The following is a 27,396-nucleotide window of genomic DNA, read 5'->3' on the forward strand; positions in this document are numbered from 1 at the left end:
TTCCAAAAACTTTGCACCCCGCCACCGCCATCACCACCAGAATTCATCATCCACGCGGTATACCCAGCAACAATAAACCAAAAAAACAGGAACAGAGAAATACGACATCATCTTATCTTGCCCACGCCCCTCCTCCTCCTCCTCTTCTTCTTCTTCTTGTTTTCTCTTTTCTTATCTACTTGCTTATGCTTTTTATCAACAAACTCTTTCACGTACCACATTCCCTTTTGGAATCCTTGCCAAAAAGTCAAACTTTAAAACTTAGACGAAAAAAATTTGCTTTTGTTAAATATCATTATTTTTGTTTTTTTTTGATAGTGGGAAATGAAATGAAACCTAAAACTGGAAGTTTAAGTATTGTATTTTAGCAGCATAGATCAATGATTGTTTAACAATAAGATTATTGACGTATCCCTCCTACATAATTATCTACATAACCAAGATTCAAAAGAAAATGCAGCAGTTGCAAATTCAACTTAGTTCGAACATTTATATCTTGCATTTGTTTTTATTATTCTCTTCTAAGCACTAGTGGCAAAGTAGTTTTTATTTTTGTTATGATCTATAACACTGTGGGTATGTATTTGTAAAACTATTACGAAATGTATGGATTTCATTTATGCAATACGTGGTGTAATTTTTCATGTCGGTATTAATAAATCCAAAAAAAACAAAAAAAATAAGCACCGTTTTGATGTTGATCAATAGCTAACAGTGTAAACACCAAGAGGTACCCAAGTACATGCACGTGTATGCTGTATACTTCAATTAACATTAATTTTGATTTGCTTTTTTTTTGCAACTAGATTCAATAAAAATTTCATAACAATTGTTGTGAATACGTAGAGGAAAAAAAGAAACGAAACAAAGTTGTGTTCAAAGTCTGAAAAATCTTCAGCCAAAAAAATAAATAAAACCGTCCATTCAAACCATTACAAGAATGATAAATATCTGACTTGATTACAGATTCTTTACTTAATAATGCTATGGCATTTGGTATTTATTTTGATTGCAATACTTTTATTGACATTCTCTCCTAAAATCGAATCTTTATTCAAATCTTTTACCATCAATAAACCAACTAAAACAACATGTTATCAATATACCACTCGTGAACAACTTAAATCAATACTTGAATCAGATACCCATGAGACAAATTTTTGTATTGAAAAACCTTCCATATCACCCCCAAAAACAAATTCTACATTGTTAATGTTATGTCGAAATTCTGATGTCTTCTCCGTATTAGAAACCATTCAAAACATTCAGGATCGATTCAATGATAAATACAATTATGATTACACGTTTTTAAATGACGTTCCCTTCAATTATGAGTTTATTTATTTAGTATCATCAATTATCCCTCATGGGAAAATCAATTTTGGTCTTATACCAATTGAACATTGGTCATATCCATCACATATAAATATATCATTAGCTACTGAAATCAGACAAAATTATGCTAATGTCCCTTATGGAGATTCAGAAAGTTATCGACACATGTGTCGATTTTATTCTGGGTTTTTTTATAAACATGAATTGGTCAAACAATATCAATATTATTGGAGAATAGAACCTGGCATTAAAATATATTGTGATATTGATTATGATGTGTTTGAATATATGATAATTAATGATAAAAAATATGGATTTGTGATTTCATTATTTGAATACTCGGAAACTATTCCTACGTTATGGAATCATGTTGTTCAATATATAAATGATAATGAAATCAAATCAGAATTGTTACCACTTTTGACTAATAAATATAATTGGTATAATTTATGCCATTTTTGGTCGAATTTTGAAATTGCAAATCTTGATATATTTAATAATGATGATTATGAAAATTTTTTCCAATATTTGGACAATTTAGGAGGGTTTTATTATGAACGATGGGGTGATGCTCCAATACATTCCATTGCTATAGCATTGTTCTTACAAAAAAAGGATATTCATTGGTTTGAAAATATAGGCTACTATCATGTTCCATATCTACAATGTCCTCAAGATATTGACTTGTACGTCAAGAATAAGTGTACTTGTAACCCCGATGAAGATTTTACATGGAGTGACCTTAGTTGTACTAACCATTTCTTGAACATTCTACATAATTGAAAAAAATACTTGTAATGTGTTTTTTTTTTCTGTATTGCTATTGTATTTTGTCTTGGTGTATATTGTGATGTATTTTAATCAGTTATATTCTGTGTACTTTCCAAAAATCTTAAATGCTCCAAAATCTCATCACATAAATCTGATTTTTTAACATCCTGAAAAATTTGTAGGTTAACATCATAAATACATAGTAAATATTTCATTCCTTCCCATTGAAACCATTCAAAATCATACCCAATTCTTTTTATCATACCTGGTCCATATAATCTAACTCTATTGCCTTTAGCATCAAATATTTTCTTCTCTTGTTTTAACTTCCATGGATTCAATTTAGGGAAATTAGCATGGACAAATAAAATCTCTGGCCCCTTTTCCAAAACTTGATGTTGTAATTTGAATTTATGTTGTTTTTCTTTATCCTTTTCTGGTATTTTGGCATATTGTTCTCGTAACTTGATATATTCCAAATCCTGTTGAGGATCAAATTGTCCCATTCCACATCCTTCGAAATCACCACCAGGCACTTTGAAATGGCCTAAAGACACCAAAAATTTGGCAACTTGGTAATACCTTTTGCCTAACGTGACTGTAGCAGCCAAAAATGTCTCTTTGTCACCTTCACCATCTGATCCTTGTGAAAATAATGGATAATAATGTGATGGCCCATATAAATTGTAATATAAAGCTAATAATAATGGCTTCAAATGAGTCTTTTTCGAAATCAATAATTGACCTGATTCACTAGTAGGATCAGGTATGCTTCCTAACCGTTGATGTAATGGTATTTTATCTAATTCAACTGATCCTTTCTCAACTGATAAATCAGTGTATTGTCCTTCCACTTCATTGTACTTACTACCCAAATATTTTTCGCTGACATCAATGTCAGCAATGTTGTAGTAATATGGAGATGTGGCACGTTTCCAATAGTCTGGCCAGACCACCAACCCATAAGATTTAAATGGGTCATTTTCAAATAGCTCTTCTGGTGAATGTGCAGGGATATTATCACTATCAAGCAACAACACATTCTCAAAACTGGATAATAATATCGCCAATGCTTTATATTGATAACCTTTGAATTCAAACTTGTTAGCAAAGCTATCCAGATTATCTTTGTTGGGGTTCATTAATTGATTTTTCATATATATACAACGGGCGTCTAATTCCGGTAATATTCTATTACACAAATCAGATTCATACTCTTCTATTTTAGGAATGAATACTTCAATAGGCAAATGACATCCAACTGCACGTAATGACTTTATTGATAATAATGTAAGCCAATTGAAACTTCCACCAGCAACGTAAACTATCCCATTCTTCTTGTATAATCCATCGGGGGCATCTTCCGGTAAATTCTCAACAACGTATTTGTGAGATTTTTTCATGGCGGCCAATTCTTCGTTACTCAATTGTAAAAACTGGGATAAATATTTCTCACTGAATATAGTATCGTCATCGGCTAATGAATCAAATCGAGCATGATATATTCTTTTCTTAGAAGGATAAGTGTTTAATTGTGACACACTGGGTTTGGCTTGATAAAATATTTTAAAAATATTGTCGAAAAATTCGTATCCTTGTTGTAGTCTTTTTTGTTCAAACGGGTGTAATCTATTGTATTTTTCTTGTTGTTCATTGATTAGCTTTAAATTCAATTGATAGGCCTCATCCGACACTAACGATTTCAGCAGTGTTTTCGTTGTAGGCTCTTTTGCATGCTGCTGTTGTTGTTGTTGCTGTTTGTGTTGTGAAATTTCAGATGCACCTGATTCAACGCCGACTTCTTGATTGTTGTTTGGATTAACTTGAGGTTTCTTTTCTTCAAAAGGTTTGGTTTTCGGTGGAAACAACGCCATAGTTATCGATTCCCATAATGAACGATGATATGTACCTTTTTCATTGATAATTGCTGAATTATCTTCAGCGGGAAGATTACTCCAATATGAATATATAAGAAATATTATAATGACCAGTAAGAATATGGAATTAATGAAGATATACTTGTGACGACGACGAAACAATCGTAGCCTATAAGTAAGTTGTTGAAACATGATTTGTTTGTGGATTGGAAGGAGGTATGAAAATCAGTTGCGAACACTAATGTGGGCTATTCGATAATGTCGAGATACTCTGGATCAGAAACAAACTTATAGCCACGTTTGAGAGCCTTTAGATTCAGCTATGGCAGTAAACTTGGTTTGTGTTTATTTCCAACTAATGATAAAGAGAAAAAATGTATTGGGGAAAAACAAAAAATTTTGAAAATTAGAATTGAATGAAAAGAATTATTATTCTATTTGGTGTTATTTCGTAAATATGGCCAGCTAAAGGGACAAGAAGGACGGAAGGGAAAGAATGGGAAAAGAAGGAAAAAAGAAAATGTATGTACCAATGTGAAAAATGAAAAAGTTCTTTCTTAACTATAAAAGAATAAGGAAACCAAGCCAAACTCTTTTAGTTTTTTTTTTTCGTTCCTTCTTCAAGGCGTGTTTTAGTGTTGGTCACCAATTACAATCAATCCAACTTTGGAAATTTGATCTAGAACTGGTTTTTTTTACTTCTTTAAGTAACTAATAGAGCCAATTCCCAAGAAGTTTAGCATTCCTAACCTTATTGAGATGTAGAATTTATTTCTTTTTTGTCGATTTGAATTGATAAAGCACATACGAGAATTGCATTATCTGCCTTTATTTCTTGAATTAAAGAATACCAGTTGAATGATAATTAACTTGACAAGACAGAGCAGAACTTAAAACAGTTGATGTGCAGATACTTGTCAATGTCAACAATGCTCTTTCTTTTCGTTGTTGTCGTACTCTTCAACGCCTTTCTTCCTCCCCTCAGGTGACTGCCACTAGAATAAAGCTTAATATTCCTAAAACACAAAAAAACGATACAAAGCTTATTTGTTGATGTGGTGGGACAAAATAAGATAAGTATGATTGTTCTGCAATAAGCCGATGTCTAGCAATCGTGGTGTTAATCTTCTAGTGTATGTAATCTGAATCGTAACAGTTGTTGTGGCTTAGATACCCAATTTTTCGCTCATCTCAGTGCTAGCTTACATTACAGAGGATCCCTAGATGTATAAATCACTCTTGGATGTAAGTATTTGGAGGAATAGTACCCATTTGTATCTAACATGGCGGAGCATAAACCGTCAGTAACAAATTTGGCAATATGCACGACCAATACTTCCCAGATTCATAACAGCACAACGCCAATGGAAGAAGAAAAAAAAACAACAACAGTATGAAAATCAGAATCAACAATATTGAACAACAACTGTACAATTTTGGTGTGGAATCCCTTACATCAATTCCTACTAAGAATCAACAGTCATGGCCATTCAATTTTTATTTCTCATATCTCGACAAGGTAAAACCAGATTATCAAAATGGTATCAAACGATCCTGCAAAAGGAGAAATCCAAGATTATACGAGAATTAAGCACAATAATATTATCAAGACGAGCCAAAATGTGTAATGTTTTAGAATATAAAGATTTAAAGATAATTTATCGAAGATATGCTAGTTTATTTTTCGTCATTGGGGTGAATTCTGATGATAATGAATTGATTGGATTAGAAATAATTCATCGATTTGTTGAACAAATGGATAAAATATATGGTAATGTTTGTGAATTGGATATTATTTTTGGATTTGATAAGGCATATCATATATTGGATGAATTGTTGATTGATGGATATTTACAAGAAAGTTCGAAACGAGAAGTGTTGAAACGAGTTAATCAACAAGATGAATTGGAAAATATGGATGAATTTGAAAACATATTGGCATGAGTTGGAAGGGTTAGAATAAAGCGTTTAGCTGTTATATACATATATATATGGGTGTAACTGTTGGTGCAAGTTAATAGATGCCGTTTTAACTATTCATTGGGTATTATCCTAAGTTTAAAAGTTAGCTAATACAGCTGATCTTTTGTAAAACTTCAACTACGATAAGTATATAGTTTGAGTGCTTGCATTTGTTTCTACATTATTTGATTGTCTAAATTTTTACATACTATTTCAATTACGGTTTTGTTTCATTTTCCCCATTTTTTGGAAACATTTCTTGTATGAAAAACTTGAATTAGCTTACTGGCAAATTCATTGACATTGTTTCAATAAAAGTAGATTTATCAGTTCTTGTTTCTGTAAATTTTTGTATTGAATAACAGTATGATGTAATTTATGAATATACGCGTCTTCAGGGTTTTACTCGTGTTTTCTCATACTAGTTTTCTCTCGTCTAAATATGATGGAAATAATTTACATCTATACTATATGTGCCGATACAGGGAGTACACTGTAATGAAGATCAAACACATGAGGTGGAGACGACAGAAAACAAAGGAAAATGTAGAAAATCCAAGAAAACATCAACATACATTAGTGCATAACAGTTACTAGATTTAGTGAGGTGATTTCGTGTTTTATTCAGGTACACATCCCCCGCGCCACCAAATATATTTTGAAACACACATTATTGAAGGTGCCTAATGCAATATAGGATAATGGCAGCAACGACATTTTTTTTTATTCGGCAGAAGATCTAGGTCCATTACAACATTAGTGAACTTGAAACAATTGCTTGTGGGCAAATCGCAACTTAATAGACAATCATTCTCTTGTGGGAGAGAGGGGTGTGAATAAGTAACGAACATCTAAACTTTTACTTGAAAAAAAGGCAAAAAACTTGAGTTTTGTGCTTTATTTGTTGTAATTAGTAACAGTTCAAGGAGGCTAGTAAGTATTTTGCTGCCATTCACGAGTCGTTAATCTGCGTATACGGACACGAATGGTTGTTGGTGACTTCTGTTCTGTAAAGAATAAATAATAGATATTTGATAATTCAACAGAGCCACATTTGCACTGTTGTATAGCTTTACAACTACACGTTGAAAAGAAGAGCTGTATAAAATTAGTGATGTAATCTGAGACTGGAAGATCTAATCCTTACAAAAGTTCTGTTTGCTTGCAGATGTTTCAGAAATGACATAGTTTTCAATTTCGATTTTCGTTTGTGTGTTTTGTATGTGAATTTATCGACAATTGATATTATCCAAGCCAATCAAAAAAGAGCTCCCAGTAATTTAAGACCAACTATGAGCTATGTTTCTAGCTGATTGTGCATTTTCAGGTCACATAAGTATTGCTCGTTAGGTGTGCAAGCAAAGTGTATGTGTAATTCGTAAATTGGGATAATCACAATAGAAGACAAGAAAGACTAATAAACTGAGAGCTTAATCCATTTAGATAGAGTTTTGATGACATCTGTGTTTAGAGTTGCAAGTAATTTTCTTGTCATTATAATTGTGGATTGAGAATTGTGTGTGGGGAGATTGTCAAGAAGAAGTTTCTACATTTGACTGGCTTATGACGTCATAAATCTCTGTTTCATTAAAGTTCTATTGTTCGGTTATCGTGCTTAAAAAAGACGAGTCAGGAGAAGCTAGAAGAAGAAAAAAACAGAAATATTCAATTAATATGCATAAAGGAGAAAACTAGAAGACGACATTTTATACATTATACAATAGACAACAATCTATTAGATTGGCATAGGTTGTGAGAAGTGGTTAAAATTATAGATAACAAAACCTATATTTAGAATACATGGTGAAGAAATAAACAAACATCCAACGTATTGGAGTATCCTTTCTTTTTTTCTTCTTCTACAAAAAGTAGACGGTCATTCAGAATTGACAAATTGCAGTTAAAGTCAAGTCTTATGAAACAATCTGAGTGATGAAAGAAAGTGGCAGTGAATTACATATTGTCAGGATATGTTATAGAACCTCAAACATTGTTGTTTTTGGTAGTTCTTGCTCGAAAGTTGTATTAAATTGCTAGTGCTGCTGCTGGTGCTCGTGGAAAAGTCGGCTTATGGGTATGTGTCAATCGTTCCAAGCATTAATTAAGAAATTATAGATTTGCTTCCCAAGTAACTCTAATTTTATTTTTCTCTTTGAAAAGTAGTGTTTCCACTTGCGGGCAAACTTATTTTTGTTTTTTTTCCTAATACGGATGGTGTTAAAATCGTGGTTATTTGTTGCATAATATCGATGTAGATTATTGTTATTTGTTACCCCTTGCAAATACTAAAACGAGTAATATTCACACATAGTGTCTACACATTGTAGTGGCAAAGATCACAATATCTTGTTTTCTTACATTAAACTTTTGTAAAGCAGCCATTATGTAACGAAAAAGACTTCTCGTGTTTGGAGATCAACAGCAATAGCAACAATATCGCTATAAATGAGTTATCAGGCAATATTATGCAAGAGTTCGAAATAGTTGTGTTTTAACAACAAGCTTTTTACATAACATACTTCTTGGTGTGATTACCACGGTTATTCAAGTGCAATTAAGCTAATAAGTGCAAATCCAAGGGAATGTGTACATAGGTTGAATTATTTTCGGAAATACGTTAAATCTCGCCAAGTGTAACAACAAGATTTTTGAGCAGATCCGCAAATGCCTTCAAAGTAGAAAACATATACAAGTGCAAGAGAAGAAATAAAAAGCTTCTGTAGGCATTGACGCTTTTTGCAAATTTAAAGTAGATATTTTCAGATGGGAGTCTATGAAAAAAAAAAGCTTTACCCAACAATAATAATAATTACGAACTTAATCAACCAAAATCATGTGTGTTAAAATAGACTTTGGGGTTTTCTTATTCTATTGTAATTAGGTTAACGTATTTGTTAACGTTCTATTTACATTATATGTGTAAACCAAGCCAAATATAAGAAAGTAGAACCCACTTATTGAATAGTATACTAATTTACTTGAATTTAAAATTTATTACTGCTAATACTTTTTTGTTTGACTTTGTTTGACTCTTGTTCCCTTTTTTTCTGACGAATATTTGTATGTGCCAAAGTGGTGTGTATGGTGACGATGGTGGGTGGTGTTTTACCCAAATATTTTATTCCACACAAATTACAAAGAAAACACTGGAAGCAAAAAAAAAATTTGTTTACACGAAAAAAAAGACCTGCAGGAACGACTTGGACGACATTTTTCGAGAAAAAAAATCCCTCATAGTTAAAAAGTACGTGCTTTTTGAAGAAAATGCTTAGAAGCTTAAAAAAAAAATCACCCGACATTGTGATTAATTTACCAGAACCCAAAAAAAAAAATCCGTCCAAGCACTACCGCCAGAAAAAAAATGTATTACCTCCTCTTCCTGCCTCCACTTCCTTTGCCTCCGCACGCACATACACATACACATACACACACTCGCACACGCACACGCATCTCCATTTGATACACATTGACCGACATTATTGTTGTTTTTAGAAGAAAGTTGTTTCACAACTGAACAAACAGAATTAGTTTGAATAATATGTTCTCTGCCTCCCCAAAGCTTACCCCTAAAACATTATGTAATGGTTTACGATTTTACTAGTAAAATCTAGTATTATGTCGTCAGTTTATAGTTCCTGTATTTGAAACTTTGCATACAAAAAAATAATAGAAATAAAAATGGAAAAGTATAAAGACATAATTTTCCCACTACGATATTCTTCATTTTTTTTTTTATTTTAGTTTGTACCATTCAAAGAAAAAAAAAAAAWTTTTCTTTTAGCTCTGTTTTATTTTGTTTGTGAATTGAAATTTTTTTTTTTTCCCTCCAGGAGTATTTAATAATCATTAAATTTCTCCCGACTTCAAAAAAAAAACTTCATTTCTTTTAAAAAAAATTTTATATTACTTGTGGGATATATCTTTCCATTAATATTCAATTTTAATAAATTGGTTGTTGTTACAGATAACGTTCCATTTCCTTAGTATTTGGTGTATAACATTTGTTGTTTGTTTGGGTTGATTCCATTCCACAACTTCCACTCCCCCCTAAATTGGAAAAAGATTTTTTTTCTTCTTCACACCATAACAACCACTTAAGAGACGAGTCTACTTATTTTAATTTTCCTCTGTGTGTTGAAAATACAACAAGACTGACTGGTATTCCCCATTATTTTAATTGGTGAACATTTCAATCGTCATTATAAGAAGAATCACAAGTATCATTCTACTAGTCCTAGAAACTCCAACCAAGTATTTACCCAGTCCACTCCTTTAAACTAACGATTTATTTTTTTTATTTATACATATCAAGTGTTACATTACTATTGTTTTATTTCCTCCTTCCTCCCCCGTTTGTATTATATTTATTATTTTAAAATGTACTAGAAACTACGTTCAGTTTTCTAGTATAGGTCACAGGTTTATTGTCTTTATTATATCAGGTTAAAATTTTTTTTCCCCCATCTTTTTTTTTTATTTCACATATTTATAAAACTTTCTAGCAAAGAGAAACATCATGGGTTTATTTGGTGGTACGAAAAAGAAAGAAGTATCTAGAAGCTTGTCTTCATCGTGTTCGTCGAAGAACTCGGCGGCTTTTTCAAACTTTGATGAAAAACAAGAGTATCTAAAACGATGTTCATCCAAATCAAGAGATAAAAAGAAAGCTCCTCAGTGTGTAAGTTTTAGTATAAAAAAGTAAAAGTAAATAATGAATGGTTCCCTGTATTTCAGGTAATATGAGATTTGACTCAACTTGCTCTTTATTGTAAACCCTATGACTATGACCATTGCTTTTCTTTATTCATTTCCCAATTCTCGTATTTAGCACAGTTTTTTTTTTATTTTTTTTTCCCTTGTACAAATAGGGTTAACAAACAACCAAAAACGGGCATTCATTTTCTTTTCCATTACATCATAGGACTCACAAGTACTGCATAGTATGCATTGATAATTTTTGCACGTGACTTAGGTTTTTTTTTTTGTATTCAAGACAATTTTCAGAACCCATCATCAACACCACACTTTGTTTCCTTTTCTTTGCAACCTCAATTAGCCATCTAAACCATTGATTGCTTGAAACAGCAAACATATGTTTTTTTCTGTAATATATTAACTATAAATGGAAAAGCAAATGTATCTATTGTTCTATATCGTCTATTGTTCAATTTCATCTAAGAACTAAACTGCACAATCTAATCTTGTCTTTCATCTTTGTTTGCAAAACTTTTCTTTTCTTAGTTTGCTATTAGATATTGTACTGGCAGTTCATATCACACCTGAAATTGGTTGCAAATGTCTTTATTGTTCTAATCGTGTATAATTCAATCTGGATATGGGCTTGGGTAATGACAAAATATTAGAGTGTTATATTGATCACCATAACTAGAGCTCTTCAAAGGTTGGCGAATAAATACAAACACAATAATAACCCCTTTGAACTTCTACACAGATAAAAGATTCAATATTAATTAATTTACTATATATTTTAATTATTAAGTACCATTTGTCTAAATTAGACAAACTTATTCAAGGATGTAACAAAATTTTAATATACTTTTCCTTGTTGTTAATCAAATCTAAAATTCCATGTTCAATGCCATCTCTCAAAGGAACTTTTTTGGAAACCAATTTGGCTGCTTCTTTTGGATCAATTAATCCGGTTTCAAATGCCTTGACAACCAATTCAAAGTCAATCTTTGTATAATCCATACTGGCAGTAAGATAAAGTTCATTCAAAGTCAAATCCATTGGGTAGAAATCAATCGGAACTTTTGGCCAAATTGCCACATTAGTACCTACACCACCAGTGGCTAAAACTTTAAGCATTGTATTGAAAGTGGCCTTGTTTCCTGAACAATCATAAACGTGAGTAAAACCACTATTGGTTTTGGTCATTTTCAACAATTCTTTGATTTGAATCTCGGCATCTTTATAATCAAACGGATTAAATGTCTTGACACCAAAAGATTGAGCTAATTCCCTACGTCCTTCAGCTGGTTCACTAACAACGATATCGGTGACTTTGTGCCCTTTCAATGCAAATATAGTACACAATCCAATTGGACCACCACCAAGAATCAATGCTTGTGGTGATTTACATTCTTCAATCTTTGATTGACGTACACCATGCCATGACACTGCCAATGGTTCAACCAATGCTGCGACTTCATCAGGGATAATATTAGCATCATATGGAATCACTTTATTTTCTGAGGCAACAATGTATTCAGCAAATCCACCATTATCATACCCAAGGCCATAAAATCCAAGTCGCTTACAAGCATTATATCTACCATGAGCACAAGCACTACAAACATCATTTTGTTCTTCTTGCAGCTGTTGTAAATACTTTTTATCCAAACATGAACCATTGGCTTCAAGGACAACATGTTGGCCAGGTTGCAAATGATGGGAAACATCACTACCAACTTCAGTAATAACACCGCATAATTCATGGCCTAAGCATTGACCCAATTTCTTCTTTTTGGACACAGCATTGATTTCACCATCAAAGAAAATTGGACCGTCAAGATATTCATGAAGGTCGGATCCACAAATTCCACAATGAGAAATTTTGATTTTAACATCATGAGGATGGGTTATTTCAGGAATTGGTCTGTCTGTGACATACTTTAAATTTCTATTTCCGTGGTACTCAATTGCTTGCATTGTCTTAGCTACTTCTTGTTGAGGTTGTTGTTGTTGTTGATGTTGATGTTGATGTTGACAATTAGAATGATAAAGAGAAAATGAATTGCAAATTGTTCGGGTCAGAATAATCCTTTTATATAATTTTGGTTGAGAAATAATTCTCCGAGAAAGCAACGAATTCATGACTTTATAACTTCCTAAAATTTTGTGTTTTGTGGGGTGATGGTACTACTATTTTTTTTTCCATAAATATATGAAATGTAAAGAAAAAATGACCAAATAAATACTATTCAAAACCCAAATACGTTCTTCAAGGCGGGCTCTCGACATCCAGCATACATTATAGACATGTCACAATGCTCTTTTGAGTGCATTATTCAAAAAGTATTGGTTAATAATCCTTTGCAATCTTAGTCTGACCAGGTACAGAAAATCAGGTGGGAAAAAAAAAATCATGCATAACGCAATAATTGAATTTTTGATTCGGCTAAATTATACTATCATCCTGTGTGGATATCCCGGGTATTAAATATTAGACTGTTACAAACAAACAATAGCAAATATACATAATTTATTCATTTGCTAATATTACTTCAATATTTGTTTACTATTATGGAGATATTTGTCAACTCAAGACCGAAACAAATTGAATTGTAGTCTTGAAATTTAAGTTAATTTACGAGATTATAAACTCCGGTTCTAACCCCGAAGGATCCACAAAAAAGAAAGAAAGACTCGCACCATACACTTACTAAATTTGACTTTGACTCTGACTCTGAATCAATCTAAAAAAAGTTAAAACATATAATACTATTGGATTAAGTCTATTTCCTCCCCCACGTTGAATAATGGACACAAATTGCACAAATATAGTAGCGGTTTTTATTTTCTACCATTATGTTGGATCTCGTATAGGTTTGAATTTGTGTGGGGGTGGGTGGTGGAAGTGGAGGAGAAGACTGAGGCTTAGTGAGGCGGGCACATTGTTTGGTGTCGATGCTGTATTGTTCTACAAAATATATAAATATAAATGTATGAAGGAAAACACTTGATTCTTGAGGAAAACATTTGAGAAATCTGACCATTTTTGTTTTATGAAACTCAATTGACGAAAGAAAGAATGGAGCAATATACTAGACGAATATGAACCTATCAATGAACGGTCAATTACATTGATATATCCAAAAACAAGAGGTGGAGACGGGTATTTCGTTTCAAAGAAAAAACTATCAGGTGGTAATTAACACCAAGTGAGGGTGAGTCTAATAAACTCGAAAGATGTAATTAATACAACACGAAGGGACTATTCTTTTTTGGCAGTTTAATTGGGTAATTTCAACACATGGTTTTTTAACTCCGAGTGATATTCTATTTCCTTAAGAGGTCAATAAACAAGTTTTAAACACGCATCATTTTATTAGATCATTGGTGTTTGTGTAAACGCATAATATTCTGGGAATTCCTATGTACATGATGATTTGAAAATACTCTACCTCTACAAAAGTAATCCCCACAGCAAAAACAAACAGAAACTATATTTTGACAACTAGTATTGGTCCAAATACTGGTCGTCTATGAATTAATCCCTCCTATCAATTGTTGGCGGATACTTCATTATTTGTTTAGACAGCAGAATCATCAAATCAAATTAAATCAATAAATAAGCATTGTAGTCGTGTGTGCGTGGATAATATTGGTTAAATCCCATCATAATCCTCATCGTAGTAACTGAGACATTTAAGGTGAGAAAAAAAAATTTTTCATTTCCTTGTATATTTTCTTTTCTCTTTTTCTCTTTAGCTAAAATATATTCAACCGGGACAACTTGCATTGAGCGGTCATGCCGGCTGTTATTAAAGCCCTAGTATGGACGTACTCTCTAGCCCGGGAAATTGAATGAAGTGCTATGTTCAGTTGTGATTTTTGGAAAAAATGTGAAATCCTGACTCTACGAGCTTTCATACATACGATTTATCAAGAGAAAACGGTTATACAATCACATTAAAAATATGTAATACTCATTTATTTATTTATTCTTTAGTTTTTGATGCAAAGGATCTATCTTGACCCGTTTTGATAAGCCTACTCTAGATCTCAGATGCTGATTGCATATTTCTGATAATGGTTTTGAAGCAATTCTTTTCCTAACTATCTTTCGATTCATTCGAACAGCATCTATATTTTCCTTGTTGCTTGCAGTTTTAGAATGTGATAAGTTACTTGTTGCAGTTTCTGTTGCAGATGATTTCGTTGGCACTGACTTGCTATTGTTAGACAGTTTTGTTATATCTTTGCTAACATGTTCATTGTCACATTTCACTGACTTTTTGACGTTTTCTTTAGTTCTTTTCCCGTTTGTGTTTTGCTTCACATTGACAGCTATGGTTTTGGGTGTCGAATTATGCAAATTTTGCAGACTCACGGAACTATTATTTGTAGCTGGTGGTGTATAATTTTCACTTATGGAATTTTTTAGTGTTTTCTTGGAATCATGATTTGGTTCTTCGTTGCTATCAAGACATGAACTGGTCAGTATTTGATCATTTGGTATTCCAATCTCTTTCTCATTTTTCAATTCTGAATTATTTTGGTAAGACTCATCCAATTGTGATCTTAATTCTTTTCTCTGAGATTTATTCACTCGGTTGTCCTCGGTCATTCCCGCTCTCAAACTTTCTTTTTCATCTTCTTTCTTAGGTGATCTCTTGACAATTTTAATTTCGCCTGGAAAGCTTTCAACTAATATCTCCTCATTTTCGGTTTCATGAATGTAATTGCTTGATATTTTGCTTTGCTCGCTATCTTCTATGATTGTTGGTTCAACTTTGGCTCTCTCTCCCTCCGCTAATTTCTCCGACTGTTGTCCCTCAACTTCTAGTGTTACATTCATATTATCGGACTCTACTACTATCGCATCATCTTCTTCGCCATATTGCGTTGAGCATTCTAAAATCTCATCATCATTTGGTTCCTGTGAAAAGTCTACCTCAACTTTTGGTGCCAAGATTTTTGCACTCTCTAGTCCCAAAAGAATGTTTCCCTTATCAAACTCTTCAGTTGAATCTGATTCAATACTTATATTTCTCTCACCTTCATAATCATATTCTTCATGTTCATGCTCGTCTTGGTCTATCGTCAGATTAATCAATATCACATCCGAATCATCATTGCTTATCATGATTGGCTGGGACATATTACACTCGTGACGGTAACTCAATTGCGACATCACAGCAAAATCTTGAGGATTAAAGTTTTCATTATGCATTTGAAATTCTTCGTCACAATGTTGATTCACTAATAAATGGCTCGTTTCTAAGGATGAATGGAATGAATTATATATGGAGCTGAAACGAGGCATACTAGTTGATATTGAACTTAAAATTACAGGTATTTCATCTTCACTATCTTCAATAAATGATGGCTCCTGGGCTGTTTGCACTAGCCTGTCCGTGCTGTCTGCTGTGCAATGTGGAGTTGGTTCTGTAAAACTACGTACTCGTAGTTGAAGGTGACGCGGTGGTTCTCTGTGTATGGCTTGGTCATCATCTTGCATGAAATAACGTGGTTTCGGTCGCTGGTTTTTCATTTGTAGATCTATAATATCTCACTTGTGGTTGTATTTGTCTAAGCAAAACGGTAAATAAGAAATTGTGACTTGGTACAGTTCTAGAATTTTTGGTTGTAAAAGTTTGGTGGAAATTGAATTGGAAAAGAGAAATGTAAACACGCGCAATTAAATGGTTGTCTCAAAATACTCTCCTTTCAAAAACAAAAAATTTGCCATAAGCTGCTAACTTAATGTTTCCCTTTATAAAACAAATACCTAGCTAGTTGCTAAACTATACAGTAAAAAAGAATTGACGACTACCATTCAAAGTTTAAGCTTTTACTTGAAAAAGCTTGATATATTGAGTGTCTAAATACCAACTCACTAACTGTTTACTTTTTAGAAAGATGCAGTATAAATTCATGGTCGTGTATTCAATTCAAAAATAAACACTTGAAAAAATAAACGAATAAAAGCCTGTTGTCGTTTTCTGAATAATACAACTTCATATGTTTTTCTTCTTCTTTTTCTTCTTCTTTCTGTAGCCATTCATTATTCTAACCCATATTCAATGCTCTTGGAGTGTGAATATACTCGGTACATGCTATTTCATTAAAGGCATTACTTCTTTTCGTTACCATAATCACTAACAGTTTATTTGTTTATGCTGGTTAAGACAAGTACATGTCCAGAATATAATAAATAACCGATTGAAAACCCCAGGGGTCTAGTGAATCATCTGAAAGAAGCATGTGCTTTATTGATAGTGTATCTTTTAAATTGAGACCTACTTCATGTACACCAAGAAGTTAGACATCCGTACATCAAATCAATGTCTTGACATTGAGTTGACTCCTCCCATTTTTGTGAAAAGAATTGTTCTTCCATAATTTGTATGATACCTTGTGGAGCACAAGCAGCATAGTCTTTTGCTTCGCCAATCACAAATGTTGCATATCCAAGAATGCAAATGATTGTTTTTCAAAAGGAAATTAAAAACCAAGATATTGTTAATGGGTTTGAAAATTTCATGTTTATTATTTGCAATCATTAGTCATTCCGGCGGATTACTTCATCTTAGTCACTGCATGGTGTTATTATCTACTTTGGAGGTACTTCTTTTCATTGGAGTTCAACAACCCCCATTCCCATGCTTTCTTTTTGGTTTATTGTGATTCTTTTTTAGTTTGAAGGGAATTAAAATATTTATCAAACAAAAATAGGGTAGAGGTTCCCTTTTATGATGAGAAACTGAAATTGGATGTTGTGTTTTTGGTGAAATTATTTTTAGCAGGTGTTTTATAATGGTTGAACTGGAGAGCCAATGTGGAAATTGATCTGAGGTTTTCAAAACTTGGGGTGCTTTTTTTTTCAACTAAAGTGTCCGATCCAAGTTATCTCATCTATCTGTTGACACATTCTCTTTTCTTGGCGTTTTTGTCAGATAAAAGGTTTACCATTCACTTTGCTGAAGTTATTTTGATACTGGAAATGCAACCCTCTTTCATTGCACTGTCTCGTCGGCCTCTGTCCCTGCTTTAAGAATCCAAACGGTCTGGTGAAAAGAGTCACTCTATCAATTGTCATTGTTTTCTCATATGAGTTTCACAAATTTGTCCGAGATTTGGGTTTATGTTATTTAGAAAACTTTTCTTTTCCAATCCAGTCAACTCTTTTTGACGCGACATTGTTGGGTCATAAAAGTGTGAGTTAAATTGTGTTGAATAAAATCACTAGCCATGCTTCTTTGGGAGTACTGGTGGATTTCCCCTGTTTACTTGTGTTTTATGTGATTTCATATCTAAGGGCTTCCCGAATTGTGGATAGTTTCAATACTCGAAAAAATTGGAAGTAGGGTATGTTGGGTGTGAAACAGATAGCATTACGTAATTGCAGGTAAAGTGGTTCACAATTTGACTTTTCGCGCTGGATTGGTATGAAGAAGCTCTGGAGTACGAGTTTTATCACATAAGCATAGTATCTGTTGGAAAGGTAACATTGCACAAGAAGAATGTTGAGTGTGAATGTGTGTTATGAGATGAGTTGGATTTGAGTGACTCCTTTCTATTACATTTTTTCTTTTCTGTATGTATTGATCATTTCTGATAAGAAAGCAGGTTCTATTATACTAACCCTCCCTCCATTACAATTGTGATATTCCATCACTACCATATTTTTTTTTTTTTCGTTAATTTTCATTAATTTTCTATTAATATATTAAAATCTATTTAAAGAAAACCATTTAAGTACTTTTTCTTTAGGAATACATTTGTTGTTTGTCGATTTCGTATTGAACTCCACTTTACATTATTATACATTTGGAACATGAGCTTTTTTCAGCAGTTTCAGGGGCTTTTGTAGATTGTTGAGTTCTAGTAGCGGTGCCATTGGTAGCTTCCTTTTTGGCACTAGAAGAAGCTTCTTTGGTGGATTCTTTAGGAGCGGAAGTTCCGGTAGCAGCACCAGTAGCAGCACTAGTACCGGCAGCGGTACCAGAGGTTGTTCCAGCAGCATCACTGGTAGCAGCTGACTTAGAAGTAGTGGTGGTATTGGTTTTTTTGCTACCTTTGACTAATTTAGTAGCAGATTTGACAAATGCTTCACCTTGTTTTTCAGCAATTTCCAATTCCAAGGTGGATGGTTGTCTAGAACCATCGACGTTTGCAAAAGTACCGGCACCATATGGAGAACCACCGTGGACCTCTTCCATGCTAGACTGCAATGCGAAAGCATTAGCATAACCCAATGGGATGTATGGCATTCCATGATGAGCTAAGAAATTCAAAAAGTTTCTTACGGTGGTTTCTTGACCACCACCTTGGCCACTTGTGGAGACGAAAACACCAGCTGGCTTACCAGCTAATGAACCATTAGCCCATAACCCACCGGTGGCACCCCAGAATTCGAAGAATTGAGCTGGAGCAGTACCATATCTAGTTGGGACACCAAATAAGAAAGCATCGTACTCAGTCAATGTATCGTTGGTAGCAATTGGAATATCAGTTGGTTTTGCTGGAGCATGCATTTTATCCAACACTTCTTGTGGCAAAGTTTCTGGAACTTGGAAAATATCAGCCTTGTAGCCGGCGTCCGCAACACCTTTTTGAACGGCTTTGGCCAATTGAGTAATGTGACCGTAGGTGGAATATTGGATAATGGCGATCTTCATGGTTGGTTTATTAAAAGTGTGTATGTGTGTTTGTATAGAAATAATAAGAAAGTAAGCAAAATAACTAAAGGAAACTCCCAAAAATGAAAGAGGAAAAAAGTGGGAGAAGGGTTAATTAGGAAAATTGAAATGTTATATATTTAGCAAGGCAATGTTCAAACAGGTTACTAAAAAAAAAAAGAAAGAAAATACAAAAAATTATTCTAGATAATTCATACACATGTATGAACTACTAAAAATACAGAACTCACTTATTAATGGAAATGCTGGTAATTGTTGGTAAAAAATGCAAATAAATGAAAAAATCGTGAATTTAACTTTTTCGATTACAAATTAAGAGTTTATTAACGTGTATAATTGAAATTTGTAATAATAGTGTAGATTCTACTTTGGTTATTAAGATCTTATTATTACAATTGAAGCCGTATTGAAATTCTCAGATCAGTTTAAATTGAAAAATTTCAGTGTCAATGGGTTCCGGAAAAATAGAAATAAAGAAAAATACCCTCAATATTATAAGATTTCCCTGTTGAAGCTTTATTTATTCCTTGCCCTTTCACTTAGCAATTGTAAAAATTGAAGATTTCGTCGACTTTAAGAATTTGTTACATGGAGCTGGTTCCGGAAATAGACAAATCTTGTCCCGAAATTATCTTGTGTCGTGATTAATCATCTTTTTATTGCTGACAAACTTTTTAGTAATGGAATTGTAATACACGTTTAAGAAATTGTGCATTATAGTATTGCTTCAAGTATTTTTTTTTTCTGCTTTGCTTGGCGATGAAAAGTGTGGAATTTTTTAAATCTCCCACAACTGTGCCTACTTTCTGATCTGCATGATTATCGTTTGCTCGTACTATTAGAGAGCAATTAGTCTATCTGAATCACTCAACGATGCTGGTGCCCAAAAACACGTTAATTCCGGTGTTCTTTTGGTCTTGCAAATACTCACATTTTCTGGCCTGTATTTACTCTTTCTTTGTGTTGTAATTGAAATAATTAAGAATTAGTCTTCTATTATTATCTCTGGGACTTCTTTTTTCCTTCCTTCTCCGATTTTATGACTTTTTCCGGATCGCTTTTAATACTTTTTCCATCCCCCCCCCCTTTCTCGTTCATATTCACTATTACTAAGATTCTCACTAATGCTTAGTCAACACTTACAATGGCTTACACACATACTGATAGATTGAACCACAATTGACAATGTCGATGGACTACAACTACAAAATTTAACCTTCATGTTACTAATCTTACTAATAAAAAGACTATGCGGAAAATGTAAAATAGAATTATGTTGCAATAGTACATTTGAACGTCGGTTGGAAATATGTAAATTTCATTTGTGGCTCTTAGTTTTTGAAATATGTGCTGGCGACGTTGCCGCACTTTTCTGTATTTTTTTTTTTGAAATTTCAAGTACTATTTAAGCAATTCAATTTCCTACCATCTTCTTCACTAGAATCTTGGCTGTTGTCAATTTTTTTTTCAATTCAATCATACACATATACATATAAACACACAATGGCTCCAAAAGTTGCAATTATTATTTACTCATTATACCACCACATTGCTCAATTAGCTGAAGAAGAAAAGAAAGGTATTGAAGCTGCCGGTGGTGTTGCTGACATCTACCAAGTTCCAGAAACCTTATCTGATGATGTCTTGAAATTGTTACATGCTCCAGCTAAACCAAACTACCCAATTGCTACCAACGATACTTTAACTGGTTATGATGCTTACTTGTTCGGTATCCCAACCAGATTCGGTAACTACCCAGCCCAATTCAAGGCTTTCTGGGATGCCACCGGTGGTTTGTGGGCCCAAGGTGCTTTAGCTGGTAAACAAGCTGGTATCTTTGTTTCTACCAGTGGTCAAGGTGGTGGTCAAGAAACTACTGCTGTCAATGCTTTATCTGTCTTGGTTCACCATGGTATCATCTTTGTTCCATTGGGTTACGCTAAGGCTTTCCCATTACAAACCAACTTGGAAGAAATCCACGGTGGTTCTCCATACGGTGCCGGTACTTTTGCTGGTGTTGATGGTTCTAGACAACCAACCAAATTGGAAAAAGAAATTGCTTTCATCCAAGGTAAATCTTTCTACGAAACTGTTTCCAAATAAACTCGTTTTTTCTAGATGAATATAGAGTATACTTGATTTTGTAATTATTTACAACTAATAGAAATAAATAAATTTAATGACGCAAAAAGTATTTTTTAGGTAGAGGATGAGGGTGTGACAGGTTCGAGGAGAAGAGTTGCTTGGAAAACTCCGATTTCTTGACAATTAAATCTTTGATCTCATTTTCATCGTATTAAGTTGTAAAAATTAAAAAGAATATACTGGCAGAAGCTACAGTTCGATTAGAAAACATTTCTTTGTTCGAATTGTAAAAAAGTTATGCCTGGCTGACAGGACTCGAACCTGCAATCCCTTGATGGCAAGCTAAATCTAAGAATTTAACCGTAGTCAAGTGCCTTACCATTAGGCCACAGCCAGTAGAAAATTATGCTGAAAAATAGAAGTAAACCTGGCTGACAGGACTCGAACCTGCAATCCCTTGATGGCAAGCCGAATTTGTTTTCAACCGTAGTCAAGTGCCTTACCATTAGGCCACAGCCAGAACTTCTTGCGTGTCTCAAAGTTTCACAAAGTGTAGTCAATTCCAAAATACTGAGGCTACACCTGACATCATCTTGATATGAACCTCAATTGGTTTTAGATTCAGCTTTTGCGTAATTTCCTTAAAGATTTTGTAAGTTTTTTAATAAATGAAAAAGTCGTATTGTGAGAAAGTGAGCCTTTGGGAAAAAGAATGCTGTTTTGACTAAATTGTGTGCTATGTGGATATAAATTAAGTTAGAGTTATCTCTTATTGTCTTGTATATTGTAAATGGCTGTTATTCGAGTTTTGGTCAATATTTTCATAATATTTTCTAAGGAGAACACACAAAATTGTGTCTTTGGTGGGAAGTTGGTATTTTTTGATAAAATTGGGAATGCAAATGAGAAGAAAAATTAGAGAAAATTTATTTTGCCTGGAATATACAGCTTTCATCCTTTTCAAATATGTAAACCCATCTGTAAATATCAACAGTTGGCAATCACATCCACTTTGAAATGTGTTAACTAAAAGGTTCACTAATAATTAGAATACAGTACTTCTATTTTTATTTTCAACAATACAGAAACACTTTTTTGTATACACAATTCTTCACAACACTTGGCTTTTACACACTTGCCTCGTTTGTACTTATGAATTGTTTACGTACATCCATTTGCAAATTAAGATGTAATGTTGGAATAGGAGACTCTTTTTTAGTTATTTCAACAGTTTTTTCACTTACACTGAAAGGAAGAACACTTGATATTCGATGCTGCAAAAGAATGAGAGCCGCCACTTTTAAATATATTACATTCTTTGTGAATGTAGTACATTTAAACTGCAACATTCCAGGAGGCTTATTGACAGAATATATATAAGGTATCAAAAAAAGGGCTTAAGAATCCACTTTAGACAGCAAAAACAGGCTTTTTTTGGTTTGCTTACTCTTTAGTCCAACACATCAACCACTACTACAAGATGCAAATTCAAGTGGGGTTACAGTCACTTTATTCTACCTTCAAACACTTGTTAGCTGAATCCAGGGCACTCACTGTGTGGTCGCTAAATAAATCTACTAGAAACCTTGGCATTGCATTTTTGTTTTCACCACACACTTTTGCACACACTATTGTTAATAAATTTAGCAGCCAAGCTATTACACACCACCAATGCATATCATGGACCAACTCAAGAACTAATAACAAAAGAACAGGTAATCTTCAATTCAATAAAGCAACTTCCACATCATTAACTATGCCCAACAAATCAAATGCAACAACTAGTATACAATAATTCCTACTCTATAAATACTCCATTGAAATCACCTCAAAAGTTCAAATTTTCTATTTTCTTCTTTTTATAAATCATCACTAACAACAACTCAACTTGTCATTACGATATGAAGTTTTCCACTGCTGCTTTAACATTTTCATTACTTGCCATTGTCAATTCCTCTGTTATCACATATGACACAGAGTTTGGAGACAATTATGAACATAAACACGACAAATACGATTGTGAAATTGATACCTTTAATTGGAAATTTGCTTTGGTGGTTAAAGAATGGAAATATCACAAAGATGAGAAGTTCTGTAAAGACACTGATTTGGATTTAGTTTATGAAGGTGAAGATGGTCAATTATATCATGGATGTGATGGAACCTATCCTTACTCCAAATGTAAACATTGTACAAATGTTTTTGCTGGTGGTGACGATAATAAATGGAAAGATGACAAATGGGACGATAAATACAAAGATAAGAAGTGTCATGATAAATGGGATGACAAATGCAAGGACAAGTGTGATGACAAACACAAAGATGATCACTGCAAAGATAAGAAATGCGATGATAAATGGGATAATAAGTGCCATGACAAATGCAAGGATGACGATAAGTGCCATGATAAATGCAAGGACAAAAAATGTGATGACAAGCAAAAACATGATCATTGCAAGGATGACAATAAATGCCATGACAAATGCAAAGACAAAAAATGTGATGACAAGTGTAAGGATGGTGATGATAAGTGTCACGATGATTGCAAAGATGATGATAAATGTGATAAACACCACTGCAAGTATCCATATTGTGAAATTCATAACACTGATTGCGACTTGCTCATTACCTTATGTAATGGTGTTTTGAAAGATAAAAGAGATGCCACTGGAGAAATTGCCGCTAATCATCAGTTCCAATTTGACAAACCACCGCAAAAGGATGCCTTACACAAGGAAGGTTTCTCTATTGTTCACACTGAAGGAACTTATTATTTGGCTCTTAACCACAAGATCGAGTTCTGGCATTGTAAAGTTGACGACAAAGGGTTATACAAGATTTATGATAAATCTATTGGTCCACAATGCTCTAAAATTGAACTTATTGTTTTAAAATCAGATGAAAAAGCCACCTTTTCAAATGATGATTGCGACGATGATTGCAAAAAGAAACAAAAACATGATTAAATCGTGTTTCAAGACTGGTTTTGAATAACGCCAACAAAAGTCTTTTTTGATTCCTATTTCTCATTTGATTGAACTTTGAAGTTTCTTTTGTTTTAAGATTCAATAAATGGTATTATACTTTTGATTTTCGGTTTTGACCATGTTGGTCAAATTGTCTAACTTTTGTGTATAGTTATTATAGTTTCTCGTTAATATATCAACTAGCACATAAAATAATTATCAGAAAAGAATAAAGTAGAAATGGTTGCAATTTTAGATGCAATATTCAATGATTGAAAAAGTAAGGGGGTTTCTTTGCTTGTTACAAACACCGCTCGCAAGTATGAGTTGCAGATTCATCTACCGATATTTATTAGGAGTGAAAAAATTGCGACCCGAAAAAAAAGGTAAAGCGGATTTTAAGGCAACGAGCAAAGTTAGCTGATTAATTTTGAGCATTGGTGTAATCTCAAACTCCTTTACAATTATCAATTCCCACCACACGCAACTATAGAAGCACAATGGTTCTTGGCCAACCTATAAACATTATCAAATGGATAGAAGAAAACGGTGACCTTTTGAAGCCCCCAGTCAACAATTTCTGTCTTCACCGAGGTGGGTTTACCATCATGATTGTTGGTGGACCTAACGAAAGAAGTGATTATCATATAAATCAAACCCCAGAATATTTCTACCAATTCAAAGGCACAATGTGTTTGAAAGTGGTTGACGATGGAGAATTCAAGGATATTTTTATAAATGAAGGGGACTCATTTCTTTTACCTCCCAACGTGCCACACAACCCATGTCGTTATGAAAACACCATTGGAATAGTGGTAGAACAGGATAGACCCGCAGGTGTTAATGATAAAGTCAGATGGTATTGTCAAAAATGTCAGACAGTCATTCATGAAGTTGAATTTTATTTGACAGATTTAGGAACTCAAATTAAGGAAGCAATTGTTAAATTTGATGCTGATTTAGACGCAAGAACTTGCAAGAATTGTGGAACAGTAAATTCATCGAGAAGAGATTAATGATTTCAAATAATCTATATTCTAAAGTCTAAATGGAAAGACAAAGTAAGAGGAAAACCAACCAACTAAATAAATAAATATGTGAATCTAATAAATATAGCATGAGATAGGATCATTTAAATTTTTGACGGTAGATATCTTCACCTTGCTCAAAGACCCAATCAACTGCATGTTCAACTGGTTCATCAAAGATATAAGGCAAAACTGGAACAATACCTAAACCGATAGCAACTGGCCCATAAGTCTTGAGAACTGGAACTTTGCTATTTTTGAACAAGTACGAAGAATAACGCACAGAACTATGAATTGTAAAGGCGGGCAACCCCATTGACGCAATACTCTGAAATATACCTCTCTTCAAAGCACTCCATCTCCAATCAGAGTCCACCAAACTGTGAGTGGACGTAAATGTCTTAGCTGCAATTTCATTAGGAGCTGGTGCCTTGTCCCAAGGTTTTAAACCAGGCTCGTATCTTCCTTCGGCTTTCATTTTGGTAATCCAAGAAGCGTAAGAGACATCACCCAAAATATAAAGCCATGACACTGCGTATCCCGACTTCACTAAATATGGATGAGCAACCGGACGGAAAGACTCTCCGATATCTGAAGTGTATGCTACGTAACGATGTGATGCCAATAAAATAGTTCTCAATCTATTTGCATAAGCTGCATATCTAAAACCTGATTCTTGTTCTGTTATTGATTCATCTTCAATGGCTCCTTTCACTTTGGAGACTGTTTGGTTGACTTCAGTTGACATAATTGGGATTATCGTATCTATGATTGACTTCTGGTTTCAGTACAATGTTGCCCAAAAAAAAAAAAGAATGCTACAGGAAAATTCAGCATATGGTGAAATTATTACCGAACGAGAGACATGCATTTTTGCCACAACAAAAGAATATTATTATACTACGCCCGCACAATAGCAACAGAGAACTAAAAAAAAGAAAGCACCAAAAATAATGTCCGCTTGCTCAATTTGTTTAATATATTAGCACATTAAATCCAATTAACATCCATTTTAAAACACCAAGAATTAAACTTCATCTATCAATGAGACTAAACGTTGTTATAAGATTTACCAACTCGCTTTCTGCATCAGAACAAGTTCCAGATTTATCGATCCCTTTAAGCATAAATTATGATGTGGATGATGTCAACAAACTAGTAAATGTGGTTTGGCTAAAAACAACTATTAGAAGTAAAGTCCCACAGTGTGCTAACAAGCGTTTGAGGTTAATTTACAATGGAAGAGTATTGAATGAAAAAACTGACTTTAAAAAAGAAGTATTGAAACCACAATTAAATTTGGATCAGATTTATATTCATTGTGTCATAGGTGACGAGTTGACGAGAGAACAACTAGCACAAGAAAACCAACTAGATAATAAACCACAAGAGGTATCAACAAACCCAGAGGTTATTGGATTTGATAGATTATTACAACAGGGATTTTCTCAAGATGATGTAACTGATTTGAGGCGTCAATTTCTTCTGATATATGGCTCTGATAACACTAGTAGTGGAGGAGACATTGCAGATGTCGAAGAAGATGAACATCGACAAAACAGATTACGTCAATTGGAAGAAAGATGGATTGAATCGACTTCTAACAATGAAGCAGCGGGAACAGCAAATGAGCAAACTCCCTTGACGCAAGATGGAGACCAAGCACAAGCAGCAACCACACCTTCTCAACCCATGGATCTAGATGAATCAAGGGTGAATGAAGATTTGCTACTCGGATTTTGTGTTGGCGTTTTCCTAGGAATTATCTCAGTGGTGTTCTTACTTGCAGATGATTCAGTGTTCAATAAACGTCAAAAAATGTCAATAATAGCTGGTCTATTTATAAATTTCTCATTAGCAATCGTCAGAGGACAATGGATATAGTTACAATATAATATAATATAAATATACATAAAACTGGTGCTCATTGAATCAAATGTATGGTCTTCCGGCCCTCACTGAAAACTTTGAAAAACAGTCT

General features: G+C 33.6%; 12 protein-coding genes and 4 non-coding genes across 16 annotated transcripts; 9 read left to right on the forward strand and 7 right to left on the reverse strand. All coding sequences in view use genetic code 12, as the record gives it.

Moving 5' to 3' along the window:
• Positions 1-981: 981 nt before the first annotated feature.
• MNT3 (Mnt3p) lies at positions 982-2,118 on the forward strand (the record flags this gene model as incomplete). Its single annotated transcript, XM_705183.2, has 1 exon — positions 982-2,118. The coding sequence occupies one exon, from the start codon at positions 982-984 to the stop codon at positions 2,116-2,118; it is 1,137 nt and encodes a 378-aa protein (XP_710275.2).
• A 74-nt stretch (positions 2,119-2,192) lies between these two features.
• MNN21 (alpha-1,2-mannosyltransferase MNN2) lies at positions 2,193-4,175 on the reverse strand (the record flags this gene model as incomplete). Its single annotated transcript, XM_705184.1, has 1 exon — positions 2,193-4,175. One exon carries the CDS (start codon positions 4,173-4,175, stop codon positions 2,193-2,195), a length of 1,983 nt encoding a protein of 660 aa, XP_710276.1.
• Positions 4,176-5,465: 1,290 nt separating this feature from the next.
• CAALFM_CR05310WA (uncharacterized protein) lies at positions 5,466-5,927 on the forward strand (the record flags this gene model as incomplete). The annotated part of the gene is made up of 1 exon (XM_705185.1): positions 5,466-5,927. One exon carries the CDS (start codon positions 5,466-5,468, stop codon positions 5,925-5,927), a length of 462 nt encoding a protein of 153 aa, XP_710277.1.
• A 4,534-nt stretch (positions 5,928-10,461) lies between these two features.
• Positions 10,462-10,647, forward strand: CAALFM_CR05330WA (uncharacterized protein; the record flags this gene model as incomplete). Its single annotated transcript, XM_019475545.1, has 1 exon — positions 10,462-10,647. One exon carries the CDS (start codon positions 10,462-10,464, stop codon positions 10,645-10,647), a length of 186 nt encoding a protein of 61 aa, XP_019331090.1.
• Positions 10,648-11,474: 827 nt separating this feature from the next.
• IFE2 (Ife2p) lies at positions 11,475-12,782 on the reverse strand (the record flags this gene model as incomplete). The annotated part of the gene is made up of 1 exon (XM_705277.1): positions 11,475-12,782. One exon carries the CDS (start codon positions 12,780-12,782, stop codon positions 11,475-11,477), a length of 1,308 nt encoding a protein of 435 aa, XP_710369.1.
• Positions 12,783-14,500: 1,718 nt separating this feature from the next.
• Positions 14,501-14,567, forward strand: CAALFM_CR05350WA. The gene has a single exon (XR_002086428.1). It is a non-coding gene; the product is annotated as an uncharacterized ncRNA (small nucleolar RNA).
• Positions 14,568-14,625: 58 nt separating this feature from the next.
• On the reverse strand, positions 14,626-16,185 carry CAALFM_CR05360CA (uncharacterized protein; the record flags this gene model as incomplete). The annotated part of the gene is made up of 1 exon (XM_705276.2): positions 14,626-16,185. One exon carries the CDS (start codon positions 16,183-16,185, stop codon positions 14,626-14,628), a length of 1,560 nt encoding a protein of 519 aa, XP_710368.2.
• A 502-nt stretch (positions 16,186-16,687) lies between these two features.
• CAALFM_CR05370WA lies at positions 16,688-18,231 on the forward strand. The gene has a single exon (XR_002086429.1). It is a non-coding gene; the product is annotated as an uncharacterized ncRNA (non-coding RNA).
• Positions 18,232-18,448: 217 nt separating this feature from the next.
• Positions 18,449-19,315, reverse strand: YCP4 (flavodoxin-like fold family protein; the record flags this gene model as incomplete). The annotated part of the gene is made up of 1 exon (XM_705275.2): positions 18,449-19,315. The coding sequence occupies one exon, from the start codon at positions 19,313-19,315 to the stop codon at positions 18,449-18,451; it is 867 nt and encodes a 288-aa protein (XP_710367.1).
• Positions 19,316-20,839: 1,524 nt separating this feature from the next.
• Positions 20,840-21,439, forward strand: PST3 (flavodoxin-like fold family protein; the record flags this gene model as incomplete). The annotated part of the gene is made up of 1 exon (XM_705274.1): positions 20,840-21,439. The coding sequence occupies one exon, from the start codon at positions 20,840-20,842 to the stop codon at positions 21,437-21,439; it is 600 nt and encodes a 199-aa protein (XP_710366.1).
• A 282-nt stretch (positions 21,440-21,721) lies between these two features.
• Positions 21,722-21,817, reverse strand: tR(ACG)2. Its single transcript has 2 exons — positions 21,782-21,817; positions 21,722-21,757 (listed from the first exon to the last, which is right to left on the reverse strand). It is a non-coding gene; the product is annotated as a tRNA-Arg (tRNA).
• Positions 21,818-21,847: 30 nt separating this feature from the next.
• tR(ACG)1 lies at positions 21,848-21,941 on the reverse strand. The gene is made up of 2 exons: positions 21,906-21,941; positions 21,848-21,883 (listed from the first exon to the last, which is right to left on the reverse strand). It is a non-coding gene; the product is annotated as a tRNA-Arg (tRNA).
• A 1,381-nt stretch (positions 21,942-23,322) lies between these two features.
• CSP1 (Csp1p) lies at positions 23,323-24,387 on the forward strand (the record flags this gene model as incomplete). Its single annotated transcript, XM_705065.2, has 1 exon — positions 23,323-24,387. The coding sequence occupies one exon, from the start codon at positions 23,323-23,325 to the stop codon at positions 24,385-24,387; it is 1,065 nt and encodes a 354-aa protein (XP_710157.2).
• Positions 24,388-24,887: 500 nt separating this feature from the next.
• On the forward strand, positions 24,888-25,403 carry CAALFM_CR05440WA (3-hydroxyanthranilate 3,4-dioxygenase; the record flags this gene model as incomplete). The annotated part of the gene is made up of 1 exon (XM_705068.1): positions 24,888-25,403. The coding sequence occupies one exon, from the start codon at positions 24,888-24,890 to the stop codon at positions 25,401-25,403; it is 516 nt and encodes a 171-aa protein (XP_710160.1).
• Positions 25,404-25,515: 112 nt separating this feature from the next.
• CAALFM_CR05450CA (uncharacterized protein) lies at positions 25,516-26,163 on the reverse strand (the record flags this gene model as incomplete). Its single annotated transcript, XM_705069.1, has 1 exon — positions 25,516-26,163. The coding sequence occupies one exon, from the start codon at positions 26,161-26,163 to the stop codon at positions 25,516-25,518; it is 648 nt and encodes a 215-aa protein (XP_710161.1).
• Positions 26,164-26,459: 296 nt separating this feature from the next.
• On the forward strand, positions 26,460-27,299 carry CAALFM_CR05460WA (uncharacterized protein; the record flags this gene model as incomplete). Its single annotated transcript, XM_705070.1, has 1 exon — positions 26,460-27,299. One exon carries the CDS (start codon positions 26,460-26,462, stop codon positions 27,297-27,299), a length of 840 nt encoding a protein of 279 aa, XP_710162.1.
• Positions 27,300-27,396: the final 97 nt, after the last annotated feature.

The sequence above is a fragment of the Candida albicans genome, chromosome R (assembly GCF_000182965.3).
Source record: "Candida albicans SC5314 chromosome R, complete sequence".
Lineage (NCBI taxonomy): Eukaryota > Fungi > Ascomycota > Pichiomycetes > Serinales > Debaryomycetaceae > Candida > Candida albicans.